The sequence below is a fragment of the Salmo trutta genome, chromosome 13 (assembly GCF_901001165.1).
Source record: "Salmo trutta chromosome 13, fSalTru1.1, whole genome shotgun sequence".
NCBI lineage: Eukaryota > Metazoa > Chordata > Actinopteri > Salmoniformes > Salmonidae > Salmo > Salmo trutta.
The window spans coordinates 84679817-84694169 of record NC_042969.1 but is presented as its reverse complement, the minus strand read 5'-3'; the positions used below and the strand labels follow the sequence as shown (position 1 = coordinate 84694169).

The 14353-nt window shown below is 43.3% G+C and overlaps 2 protein-coding genes across 2 annotated transcripts; both read left to right on the top strand.

Moving 5' to 3' along the window:
* Positions 1 to 60: 60 nt before the first annotated feature.
* Positions 61 to 7246, top strand: LOC115206862 (uncharacterized). The gene is made up of 4 exons (XM_029774039.1): positions 61 to 530; positions 913 to 1021; positions 1432 to 1795; positions 6955 to 7246. The coding sequence occupies exons 1-4, from the start codon at positions 66 to 68 to the stop codon at positions 7244 to 7246; spliced, it is 1230 nt and encodes a 409-aa protein (XP_029629899.1). The 5' UTR covers positions 61 to 65.
* Positions 7247 to 10049: 2803 nt separating this feature from the next.
* Positions 10050 to 13310, top strand: olfcn1 (olfactory receptor C family, n1). The gene is made up of 6 exons (XM_029770544.1): positions 10050 to 10189; positions 10305 to 10590; positions 10808 to 11632; positions 11729 to 11953; positions 12121 to 12244; positions 12418 to 13310. Exons 1-6 carry the CDS (start codon positions 10071 to 10073, stop codon positions 13308 to 13310), a joined length of 2472 nt encoding a protein of 823 aa, XP_029626404.1. The 5' UTR covers positions 10050 to 10070.
* Positions 13311 to 14353: the final 1043 nt, after the last annotated feature.

Sequence of the window (14353 nt, the reverse complement as noted above, 5' to 3'; positions counted from 1 at the left end):
GTGTGCTCAATAATAATATGTAAACTGAATACATGTGTTGTTCTCCCTCCTGTCCTTGTGCACAGATGATCCACATATGTACTTGTGCATGTCTGAGAGACAGAGATGTTAACCCCAGAGCCATTCTCCTCAGAGCTGAGTCCAGTCACTGTGCCCAGAACCTAGGCCTCATGCTGCCTCTGACATGCTGGAGCAGAGTGGATATTGTCTGTGGGACATGCAAACTGGAGGGTAAAGCTGAGAGTCAGGCTCCCTTACATGAAGTGAAGGGGTTTGTTCTCCCAGGCCTGACTGAGTTCTTACTAAATCTGATACCCTCAGATGGATCACAGAGTACCTTTATCTGTGACTGGAGCCAGGCTGCTCAGCAGTGGCTGTGCTCCCCTTTATCTGAGGGCCAAGCATGGTTCAATGTCCATAGGGCCATGTGTGCATTGACAACGGCAGCTGACATGCTCATGAGAAAGGAATGCAGCAACAGTCATACTAAATCTGACTGTCTAAAATATGCTGTATTGACACCAAACCAGGTACTTGCTTACTTGTAATGTTGTGATTACTGAACTATTTATGAAGGCTGATGCAATGAGAGGAAAATTAAAAGTGGCAGATTTCCTCACCCCCCAAAAAAACTATTTCTCACATATATTTGTATTACCTTTATTTAACTAGGCAAGTCAGTTAAGAACAAATTCTTATTTTCCATGACGGCCTAGGAACAGTGGTTTAACTGCCTTGTTCAGGGGCAGAATGACAAATTTTTACCTTGTCAGCTCGGGGATTCAATCTTGCGGTTACAAGTCCAACGCTCTAACCACTAGGCTACCTGCCACCCTATTATAAATACAGATTGTATGTCTAAGTGCATTGTGTGTCCATGTTGTGGTAACTATTGTAGTATTCCACTGACAGCTACCAAAGGCGGTGTGCATGAAGATGTCTCCGCTGGGCAAATGGAGTGATGCTAACACAATAGTACCACGTTGTTTCAACCTAAAAGTGACGACTGACAGAGAACACGGTAAGAAAAATGGTGAGGAAAAATCCACTTGTGAATTGTGACTGATGTAATATTGACTTCCTCTTCTTCCTCTATAATAATGGTCGTGTTTTTGTAACAAATCATGAACCGCAAATTGTTTATAAATAATCTGTTTGAATAACACGTCTGATCAAGCATTTGATTCAACCTAACATTTAGTGTGAAAATCACGCTGAAATTTAAAAAATGTATATCAGGACTGAAAGCCAAGGTATAAAATATTGTGAATTCTGCAACAATTTAAGTCAGTGTAATCTTACCCTAAATACCACAAATAATATTAAAGATAACCAATGATCTATTCAGGCTACAATGTCGGCTTTTTCATGTTTTGCTTATTGACAGTGTAAAATCCTTGCATTGTTCTAAATACTGTGTTTCTTTACCAGATGCTAGGAACTATATCCCAAATATCCTGCAGAGCAGACATCAGTGTGTCTCTTATGGCTGGGTGGAAGAAGGACTACTGCTAACGGCTCTGTTCTGGCTTATGATCTACACCAGTAGATCTCACAGAGACACCCCTATCCTCAGAGCCAACAGCAAGCTGAGCTTCCTGCTGCTCATCACACAGACTCTTTGTTCTCTCTCACCTTTCACCGCCATTGGCCGGCCCTCTGAATGGTCCTGTATGCTGCGCCACACAGCTTTTGGGATCACCTTCGTTCTCTGCATCTCTTGTGTTCTGGGGAAAACAATAGTGGTGTTGATGGCCTTCAGGGCTACACTTCCAGCCAGTAATGTCATGAAATGGTTTGGGCTTCCACAGCAGAGGCTCAGTGTTCTGGCTTTCACTCTCATACAGGTCCTGATCTGTGTTCTTTGGTTAACAGTCTCCCCTCCTTTCCCCTACATCAGACTCCTGGCCTTCTTGTGCTTTGTTCTGGTCTCTCTGGTCAATAAGCTACCTTCTATGCAAGCTAAGTTCATTCTATTGACTGTTCTAATACATGTACAATTAGCAGCATGGCTGCAAACCTCCAGGGCACCAACAAGGTATAAATTGGTCATTGAGATACGTTCAACATAGCAAGATGTCTAAACCTAGAAACTGAAAGGTTGTACACGAGGGATGGGCAACTCCAGTCCTCAGTGGCCTGATTGGTATCACACTTTTGCCCCAGCCTCAGCTAACACACCTGACTCCAATATTTAACTAATCATGGTCTTCAGTTTAGAATGCAATTAGTTTCATCAGGTGTGTTAGCTACAGGGTTGGGGGAAAGTGTGATACCAATCAGGCCCCGACGAGGACTGGAGTTGCCCTTCCCTGTTGTACATCAATTCATTGTTTTCTAATCACTTGTTAATATTATCCATAGAAATAAGATAGCTTTGTAACCACAATAATTTTACCTTTATTTAACTAGCTAAGTCAGATAAGAACAAATACTTATTTTCAATGACAGCCTAGGAACAGTGGGTTAACTGCCATGTTCAGGGACAGAACGACACATTTTTACCTTGTCAGCTCTGGGATTCGATCTTGCAACCTTTCAGTCCAACGCTCTAACCGCTAGGCTACCTGCCGCCCCTAAGAAATGTATCTAACGTCATCTTAATAAAGCAACAATAAAAAAACGTAATTATGTAACTGTTTCTTACAACTGTGCACAAAGCATCCTTAAGTGCAATACAACATACATTGGCAGCAGCTAATGGAGATCCATAATAAATACAAATACACAATACTATCATCACACTCAACTCTGATTATTAACAAACTGGTGATCATAACATAATCCCACAATCAATCAATGAAACAGAGAAAGTATGTCTATTAACCCTCAGATGACATTCTAAAGTATAATAAGGTATCTGTTTGGAGGTGTCAACACTACAGATGTAGCATCTTAATTTGAGCCAGTTTGCTACAGCAGGAAATTAAACTTGCAGCAAAAGGAAATGTGAATTATTATGTGAATTATTATGAATGGAGATTTTGTTGGGGTTGAAACATTTTCTGTTAGGGCAAATTCCAGTCTGAAATGTCAAAGTGAAAATTACAAACTTTAGAAGCCTGTTTAAAACTAAATTAGAAACTGGGTGGTTCAAGCCCTGAATGCTGATTGGCTGAAATATGTGGTATATCAGACCGTATACCACTGGTATGACAAAACTCAGGCCTTATTTCTTAAATATATACAAGTTTGCCTTTCCTGCTTCACAGGAAAATTCTCGCCAACAAAAGAGTGATCAAATTAAGATCCTACATCTGTATGTTACCTGCTTGAGCTGTAGGCCTGCTGGGCTCCCCACTGACATAGCAGTGAATGGAGCACATAGTAGTAGTACTGCCCATTGTGAGAATCAGAGGCCTAAACTCCCCTTTCACTATTACAAAGAGCTCATACACAACAGATGACATTCATGAGCCAGCTGGATCCATTACATTGAAATTTGATTCAGGTCTCCAACATGTAGGCTGAAATAGGGGTGTGATCAGCACATTAGGTACAGTATGGTCCTATCAGTATAAGCCTAAACATATAGCAGTGGGCTAAATCACACAGACTGTTTCTGGGTTGTCTCAAACCAATCTACTTTGAAACAAAGGTGTACACCTCACACACATGGTTATGGGCTTAAAATAAAGAGGCCACCTGTACTATGTCAGATATAGAGTTAAAACATGTTACATTTTGAGTTTACAGCCCAATATTACACTTTACATATACAGAAGACTTTCAACATTATGTAAAAAACAACAACAACAACAAAAAAATGCTGGTGTTTATATGTCAAACGGTGTTGTTCTATTTTAAATATTAATAAATATTAAGAGCATTCCACCCATGAGGCCAATAAAGGGCAAGTTGGTCATTTGACTGCAGGAAAGGGGTATGCGTGAGAACACATACGCCCGGTTCTATGGTCATTGGTGAATTAATATAAATTATGCTATTTTCAATTAGCCTACATTTTCCAGTTTTAGGCCCTACTAATCAATAACTATTTATTTTTTTACTCATGTCTTGAATCAGAGATTCCAGGTATCTCAGGAATTACCAATAATGCACCATTCTCTGACATACAGTAACTAAGGGTAGCTTCGTGTTGGCTGACTGTATAGCGTTATATCCAGATAGCTAGCTAATGTAAATAGTCCGGGTGGCTATGGTCGGAAGCTGAGCAGTTGCCATACCAGGCAGTGATACAACTGGTCAGGATGCTCTCGATGGTGCAACTGTATTACCTTTTAAGGATCTGGGGACTCATGCCAAATCTTTTCAGTCTCCTGAGGGGGAAAAGGTGTTGTCGAGCCCCCTTCACAACTGATTTGGTGTGTTTGGACCATGATAGTTTGTTGGTGATGTGGACACCAAGGAACTTGAAACTCTCCACCCGCTCCACTACAGCCCCGATGTGAATGGGGGAGTGTTCGACCATCCTTTTCCTGTAGTCCACGATCAACTCCTTTGTCTTGCTCACAATGAAGAAGATGTTGTTGTCCTGGCACCACAGTGCCAGGTCTCTGACATCCTCCCTATAGGCTGTCTTATCATTGTCGGTGATCAGGCCTACCACTGTTGTGTCATCAGAAAACTTAATGATGATGTTGGGATCATGCTTGGCCATGCAGTCATGGTGAACAGGGAGAACAGGAGGGGGCTAAGCATGGTAGATATGTTATTTCCTACCCTTACCACTTGGGGGTGGCTCGTCAGGAAGTCCAGGATCCAGTTGCAGAGGGAGGAGTTTAGTCCCAGGGTCTTTAGCTTAGTGATGAGCTTTGTGGGCACTATGGTGTTGAACGCTGAGCTACAGTCAATGAAAAAAGCATTCTCACATAGTTGTTCCTTTTGTCCAGGTGGGAAAGGACAGTGTGGAGTGCAATAGAGATTGCATCATCTGTGGATCTGTTGGGGCGGTATGCAAATTGGGGTGGGTCTAGGGTTTCTGGGATAATGGTGTTGATGTGAGCCATGACCAGCCTTTCAAAGCACTTCATGGATACACACGTGATTTCTATGGGTTTGTAGTCATTTAGGCAGGTTACCTTAGTATTCTTGGGCACAGGCACTATGGTGGTCTGCTTAAAACATGTTGGTATTACAGATTTGGACAGGGAGAGGTTGAAAATGTCAGTGAAGACACTTCAGTTGGTCAGCACATGCTTGCAGTACTCGTCCTGGTAATCCGTCTGGCCCTGCGGCCTTGTAAATGTTGACCTGTTTAAAGATCTTGCTCACATCGGCTGCAGAGTGCGTGACTACACAGTCTTCAGGAACAGCTGGTGCTCTCATGCATGTTTCAGTGTTATTTGCCTCGAAGCGAGCATAGAAGTAGTTTAGCTCATCTGGTAGGCTCGTGTCACAGGGCAGCTCTCGGCTGTGCTTCCCTTTGTAGTCTGTAATGGTTTGCAAGCACTGCAACATCCGACGAGTGTCAGAGCCGGTGTAGTACGATTCGATCTTAGTCCTTTATTGACGCTTTGCCTGTTTGATGGTTCGTCGGAGGCCATAGCGGGATTACTTATAAGCTTCAAAGTTAGAGACCTGCTCCTTGAAAGCGGCAGCTCTAGCCTTCAGCTCAGTGTGGATGTTGCCTGTAATCCATGGCTTCTGGTTGGGGTATGTACCTATGGTCACTGTGGTGATGACGTCATCGATGCACTTATTGATGAAGCCAATGACTGATGCGGTGTATGCCATCGGGGGAATCCCGGGACATATTCCAGTCTGTGCTAACAAAACAGTCCTGTAGCTTAGCGGCACAACAAGCGGCATGACAAAACCTATTCTCCCTCAGGAGACTGAAATAGATTTGGCATGGGTCCTCAGATCCTCAAAAGGTTCTAGAGCTGCAACATCGAGAGGAGCCTGACTGGTTGCATCACTGCCTGGTATGGCAACTGCTCGGCCTCTGACCACAAGGCACTACAGAGGGAAGTGCGAATGGCCCAGTACATCACTGGGGCCAAGCTTCCTGCCATCCAGGACCTCTATCCCAGGCGGTGTCAGAGGAAGACCCTAAAAATTGTCAAAGACTCCAGCCACCCTGGTCATAGAATGTTCTCTCTGCTACCGCACTGAAGCGGTACCGGAGTGCCCAGTCTTTGTCCAAGAGGCTTCTAAACAGCTGCTACCCCCAAGCCATAAGACTCCTGAACATCTAATCAAATGGCTACCCAGACTATTTACATTGCCCACCCTTTTACACTTCTGCTACTCTCTGTTGTTATCATCTATGCATAGTCACCTTAATAACTCTACCTACATGTACATATTACCTCAACCAACCGGTGCCCCTGCACATTGACTCGGTACCGGTACCCCCTGTATATATTCTTACTATTGTTATTTTAATGCTGCTTTTTAATTACTTGTTACTTTTATTTCTTATTCTTATCCATATTTTTTAACTGCATTGTTGGTTAGGGGCTCGTAAGTAAACATTTCACTGTAAGGTCTACACCTGTTGTATTCGGCGCATGTGACTAATAACATTTGAATTGTTTGAGAGAAAAACACTGTTTGTGTGTATTGAACATTTCTGGGATCATTCATTTCAAAACTGCATCATATGCAACCATGATTGGGAATCCCACAGGGCTGCGCACAATTGGCCCAGCGTCGTCCGGGTTTGGCCGGGGTAGGCTGTCATTGTGTCACATATTGTTACGGGAGCAACGCAGGAGATGTGAAGCAGGTTTATTAGCTGATGGACATGAAACGGAACAGGAACACTTAACAAACACAATACGGAACAAGGCGGACACAGGGAACACAACCAAGGAACAGAAAGATATACAGGGGGTAATAAACAAAGTGAAGGAGTCCAGGTGAGTCCAATGAGTGCAGCTGCGCGTAATGTTGGTAACAGGAGTGTATGATGACAGTTAGCCTGGCGCCCTCGAGCGCCAGGGAGGAGGAGCAGGAGCAGGTGTGACAGTACCCCCCCCCCTCTAGGGGCGCCACCTGGCGTCCCGCCTGGGCGAACCAACTGAGACATGGGCACTGGGCAAGCCAGTTGGAGCGTAGAAGCCCAATGAACTGGCAGAGGCATGGGAGCCTGGCAAACCGGCTGAGGCGTAGGATCCTGGAGATCCGGTCGAGGCGTGAAATCCTGAAGATCCCGCTGCGGCGTAGAAACCCCATGGGCCGGCTGAAGCATGACGTGGGATGGGAACCTGCCGAGTCAACTGAGGCAAGGAAACTTCTCAAGCCAGCTAGGGTGTGGAAGCCTGACGAGCTGGCTTAGGCACCCCCGGTTCCATCTTTGGTGGCCTCCGAGTCCGACGTCACCCACAAAAACAAAAATAACTCCCCGATGCTTCTTGTGGTGGTGTCCGCATTCTGTCACATGTTGTTACGGGAGCGACACAGGAGATGAGAAGCAGGTGCGGGGAGTGAAGGTTTATTAGCTGACGGACATGAAATGGAACAGGAACAGCGTCTGGACAGGAACACATAACAAACACAATACGGAACAATGCGGACACAGGGAACACAACCAAGGAACAGACAGATATACAGGGATAATCAACAAAGTGAAGGAGTCCAGGTGAGTCCAATGAGCGCAGCTGCGGGTAATGTTGCTAACAGTCTTCCCTGTAGCTCAGTTGGTAGAGCATGGCGTTTGCAACACCAGGGTTGTGGGTTCGATTCCCACGGGGGGCCAGCACAGGAAAAAACATTTTTTTTATGAAATGTATGCATTCACTACTGTAAGTTGCTCTGGATAAGAGCGTCTGCTAAATGACTAAAATGTAAAAAAAAAAGTAAAATGTAACAGGAGTGTATGATGACGGTTAGCCTGGAACCCTCGAGTGCCAGGGAGGAGGAGCGGGAGCATGGGTGACACATTGTAAATAAGAATTTGTTCTTATCTGACTTGCCTTGTTAAATAAAGGATTAATAAAAAAAATATTCAACTCATGAAACATGGGACTAAGACTTTACACGTTGAGTTGAAATGTTTGTTCAGTGTATATCATTCACGTCATTTGGATGGGAGCTATGTGTAAACTCTGATTTTGAGCCAGTTCGCTTCAGCAGGAAAATATTCCTGCAGCATCAGTAAATGTGAGTTATTATGTGGATTATATTTTTTGTAGGGGTTGATACATTTTTTTGTTATGGCAAATCAAGTCTGAAGTATTAAAGGATAAATTACAAATGTTAGAAGCCTTTTTAAACATTGAATATGCTACAAGTTTTCATGCAGGAAAAATCTCAAGAGGAGAGCAAACGGTACATGTCTTCACGGTTATTGTCCCAGTTCCATTGATTTCAATACAATATCGATGTGAGTGATTAATTTGCTTGCGCTATTGTTTACTATTGATTACTATTGATTACTTTTTGGTTTCAGGTAGAACCTTTTTGGGTTCTACGTAGAACCCTCTGTGGAAAGGGTTCTACATGGAACCAAAAAGGGTTTTTCTATGGAGACAGCTGAATAACCCTTTTAGGTTCTAGAGCATCTTTTTTCTAAGAACAAAGCTCATCAGTTTCAGTCTAAAGTGACCGCTTGGTAAAAGTTGGTGCGTGTTCAGTTTATAAGGTACTAATGTATCAAAGTGCAAGTGGGCGTGTAGGGAGTAATGTTATGTCTTGCAATTTGGATATTTAAAACCAGTGTTTTGACATTCGGCTATAAATCAATAAAGCACGACAACAGGAATCATCAACAGTATCATCGCCAACTCATGTTTTAAGAATATGAATGGTACTTTTAAAGGGATATTTTGTGGATGTCATTGTTATGTCTTTGTGTCGATTATGAAGGAAGTTAGATAAAGGGCCACCTCTAGCTGACTCCAGCTTAGATATATATTTTTATTTGATTTCACCTTTGTTTAACCAGGAAGGCCAGTTGAGAACAAGGTCTCATTTACAACTGTGATTTGGCCAAGATAAAGCAAAGCAGTGCGACACAAACAACAACACAGAGTTACACAGGGAATAAACAAACGTACAGTCAATAACACAATGGAAAAATCTATATATAGTGTGTGCAAATGAGGTAAGATTAGGGAGGTAAGGTAATAAAGGTAAGGTAAGGTAATAAATAATAAAAAGTAATTACAATTTAGCAATTAAACACTGGAGTGATAGATGTGCAGAAGATGAATGTGCAAGTAGAGATACTGGGGTGCTATAAAGATAAAGGGCCACATTGTCAAAATGTATTCCTTTAGCATACTTACTCATCAGGATTCTGCTTAATCAGGTAAAAACTATTGAATGAGCTCAAAAAACGTGCTATGATTTATTGATTTTGATGATATTGATGATATTAGAAGAAACGAAGCAACCTCACATTAGAAACAGGCAAGTGGCACCCTCGTCTGGCCACACTGGTACTACTATATATTACAAACACGGCCATGATGCTTCAGTCCCTTTCTAATTGATGTTAGATGGTTCCTCACCCTGAGGGCCAGGACAAACTGTAATCTATTCTTCGCTTTTCTTAAAATAAACTTCAGCTACATTTTGCCAAGTCAAGTCCAGTAAAGTTAGCATAAGCGTTTGATAGCTGTTTAAAGATCCTTACTGTAAAGTGTTACTACCATGTTTATCAATCCATAAAGCCGTTAAACCATTTTGAATGAGAATTCCGTGTTTTTAAAGGTTCTAGTCCCCCTCTACAATAGAAATAGATAGGTTCTTTATTCTCTATTGTTCTATAGTCCCTTTTAAGCTATGTGTATATCATATTGTTGTACCCACTATTTTTGCCAAGTGGTGCCATCCAAGAATGCCAGTGCTGAACCCTCTGGGAGAAGCATCACTGAGGAGGTTTTCCAGTGGGCACACCCCCTGCCTGTCCCCTACACACACACACACACACACACACACACACACACACACACACACACACACACACACACACACACACACACACACACACACATCCACAACAGGAACAGAGGTATATATAAAGCACAGACATAGAACGGAACCCGCTCACAAGATGCTGAGCGATCATGTGTGGACTAGAGAGGGTCATACTCGGCTCATTGCCGTTGCTCTGCATCCACACAGCGTTTGCCTGTGAACTATTGGGCCGGTTTGACATGCCTAGTTTGTTCAAAGCAGGGGATGTCATGATAGGGGGTATTTTCCCTGTATTCAACAAACAAGAGGACAGCAGTGCCTCTTTTGTGAAGGAGCCTGATAAAGTGAAGTGTGCTGGGTAAGTGTGCCACCCGTCTGTACCATGAGATACCAGTTGTGTGTATGTCTGTTCATTCTGATTATTAAATCTTTTTTTCTACAATTTTCTTCTCCTTCTAAACCTGCTCTGGCAGATTTGACTTGCGGGCCTTTCGCTGGACCCAAGTGATGATATTTGCGATTGATGAAATAAACAAAGACAGTAGTCTACTACCCAACGTCTCCCTAGGCTACAGGATCCTTGACTCGTGTGCATCTCCAACCAATACTTTACGGGCTGCTCTGACGTTGGTTAGCAGTCCAGTGGAGATCGAGCCCACTGCCCCATGCCTACCTACTATATCTGCCCTTATAGCTGAATCAGGCTCCTCTCAGTCCCTGGCTGTGGCTGGAACACTGGGACCATTCAGAGTGCCAATGGTAAGAGCCACATGCTTCATTTATGATGGGTGTCTAGCTAAATTGAAAATATGTACAATACCGATGTACTTGATATCCTGTAATGTTTGCATGTCTGGTGTGTGATGTGTTCTCATAATTGTAAAGATTTTAAATCAAAAATCATACTTAGAGTAAAGATAGGAAGCTTTTCATTGACTTTCTTCTTCGTTCTATATTTTTTTCTGCATTTTATCAGGTCAGTTACTTCTCTACATGTGCATGTCTGAGTGATAAAGGTAAATACCCCACATTCTTCCGCACCATCCCCAGCGACTACCATCAGGCTAAGGCTTTAGCAGCCCTGGTCAAGCACTTTGGCTGGACTTGGATTGGGGCGATACAGTCCGATAATGACTATGGGCGGAATGGGGTCCAAGCCTTCACTGAAGAGGTTAAAAAACTTGGGGTTTGCATTGCGTTTGTTGGGACGGTGTTACGAACCTACCCAAGCAGTAAAATCCTTGATGTGGTGGACATGATCAAACAATCAACAGTCCAAGTCATCCTGTCCTTTGTTCCTGAGGGGGACCTTTACCCGCTGATGAGGGAGGTGGTGAGGCAGAACATAACGCACATTCAGTGGATCGCCAGTGAGGCTTGGATCACAGCAGCCCGGCCCTCCACCCCTGAAATATACAGCTCCTTCGGTGGTGCCATAGGATTTGTGGTGCGGAAGATGGCCATCCCAAAACTACGACACTTTCTCATGGGCATCAGTCCATACACAGATCGAAAGGCTGCCTTTGTGAGGGATTTCTGGGAGAAGATGGTGGGTTGTTGGCCTCTCTCAGCCGGTGAGCCCTCAGGCTCTGAGAGGAGCAGTAAGACGTGTACTGGAGCAGAGACACTTGTGGACTCACAGGATCTGTTCTTCAACGTCACACAGCTGAGAGTGTCCTATAATGTGTATAAGGCAGTGTATGCTGTTGCACATGCCCTTCATCACTTAATATTTTGCAAAAAAGAAGGGGAAAGCCCTATGAGACCATGTGTAAATCTATCACAGATACAGCCTAATGAGGTGAGCTGAGGAGGCGGATAAAAAGCATTTACCTTTTTCTTGTCCTACTACTATTCATGCAAAAACATTAATCTTTCTCCTTCTTCTAATTGATAGGTCAGTGATCAACTGAAGACTGTGCATTTCATAAATCAATTTGGTGAGGCTGTGTTCTTTGACGGAAATGGAGACCCCCCTGCCTCGTATGACGTCATCAACTGGCAGCTGAGGGCAGGGCAGGTGCAGCATGTGACTGTGGGCCAGTTTGGCTTAGCTGCTAACCAGGCCTACGAACTCAGCATCCAGGAAGATAGCATAGTCTGGAGGACAGGGAAATCGGTAGCTATAGCAACATACCTTTGACAGAATATTTAGGGTAGAAAGATACATTACAATAATTTATTTATTTACAGTATTTGCATGGAAAATTGTGAACATGTATACTACTATACTACTACTACTAATAATAATATAATATAACTACTATACATATTTACTTTCCTCATTAGATTCCTGTAGCAGTGTGCTCTCAAATCTGCCCTGTTGGAACCAGAAAAGCCCAAATCAAAGGAAAATCTGTCTGCTGTTTTGATTGCATCCCCTGTGCTGATGGGACAATAGCCAATGCAACAGGTAAGCCTACACACTGCAATATCAACAGGTAGGTCAACAGTCAACACACTGGAATATCAACAGGTAGGTTTACAATCAACACACTGGAATATCAACAAGTATCCACAGTCAAAATGAAAACTAATTTGTGCTATTAATGAACTATAAGCTGGTGTTGTGTGTGAGTTATTCAGGAGCAGCGGACTGCAGCCCATGTCCACAGGAGTACTGGTCCAACGACGGGAGGGACCAATGCATCCTGAAAACAGTCGAGTTCCTGTCTTACCACGAACCAATGGGGATCGCCCTTACTATGGTGTCCCTGCTCGGGACCTGCCTGTCGTTTGCCACAATGCTGGTGTTCATTCACTATAAGGACACACCGGTGGTCAAGGCCAGTAACTCTGAGCTGAGCTCTCTACTGCTGTTCTCTCTCTTCCTGTGCTTCCTCTGTCCCCTCACTTTCATCGGCAGGCCCACTGCCTGGACTTGCATGTTGCGCCACACCGCCTTCGGGGTGACCTTTGCCCTCTGCATCTCCTGCATGCTGGGCAAGACCATCGTGGTGGTAACAGCCTTCAGGGCTACGCTGCCCGGCAACAACGTGGCAGGGAAGTTTGGGCCCTCCCAGCAGAGGATCATCGTGTGCTCCTGCACAGTGGTTCAGATATTTATCTGTGTGCTCTGGCTAAACCTGAACCCACCTTACAGGGACTTCAGATATAGTCATAGGAAAATAGTTCTAGAATGTAATACTGGTTCCGAGACTGCATTCTATGCAGTGTTGGGATATATAGGTATTCTTGCAGGGATATGTTTGGTTCTGGCTTTTCTGTCTCGTAAGCTGCCTGATAACTTCAATGAGGCCAAATTCATCACCTTCAGCATGCTCATATTCTGTGCAGTCTGGATCACCTTTATCCCAGCTTATGTCAGCGCTCCTGGGAAGTTCACTGTAGCTGTGGAGATCTTTGCTATTCTGTCTTCCGCCTTTGGATTATTGATTTGTATTTTTGCTCCAAAATGTTATATACTTTTTATAAAACCAGAGAGAAATACCAAGAAACATGTCATGGGGAGGAATTGAAACAAACACTTGTGATGTGCTCAGCTATGGCTATTAAAGTATGTATGACTTGATTATTAAATTAGCTTTGCTTTTGTGTAGCTAGCACTTTAAATAAATGTCTTCTCAGCTTGCTGAGTGCTAAAGAATCACATTTGAAAAATATGTATTTTCTGTACTACACTACTTGTCAAATACTGTATAACTTATCCTTTTCATTCCTCCTGCTGCTGCTGAGTAAATCTAGGAAAAGTGTTTATAACATTCAGCATGAATGACTACTAATCAGCCTTCGATGTACTGCTTGTTTAATTCCAGTATATACTTGTTTTACCAAGATGTGTGCAGATAGGTCAAATGCTAATAAATAACGCATCATAAAATCTCATGAAGATTGTCTGGTTTTATTTCAGAATAACTTCTTCCTAACCTTAGATAAATATTTGACATATGATACATGGTCAATATTGCTCATAACTCAGTGGCGAATGTATTATAAGCTTTATTACTAATAAAATAAACTATATATACAAAAGTATGAAGACACCCCTACAAATTTGTGGATTCAGATATATTTCTGCCACACCCGTTGCTGACAGGTGTATAAAATCGAGCACACAGCCACGCACTCTCCATAGACAAACATTGGCAGTAGAATGGCCTTACTGAAGAGCTCAATGACTTTCAATGTGGCACCATCATAGGATGCCACCTTTCCAACAAGTCAGTTTGAAAAATGTATGCGCTGCTAGAGATGCCCTGGTCAACAGTAAGTGCTATTTTTGTGAAGTGGAAAAGTCTAGGAGCAACAATGGCTCAGCCGCGAAATTGGTAGGTCACACAAGCTCACAGAACGGGACCACGAGTGCTTAAGAGCGTAAAAATCTCACTTCCGAGTTCCACACTGCCTCTGGAAGTAATGTCAGCACAATAACTTTTGTCAGGAGCTTCATGAAATTGTTTTCCATAGCCAAGCAGCCGCACACAAGCCTAAGATCACAATGCGCAATGCCAAGTGTCGGCTGGAGTGGTGTAAAGCTCGCCGCCATTGGACCCTGGAGCAG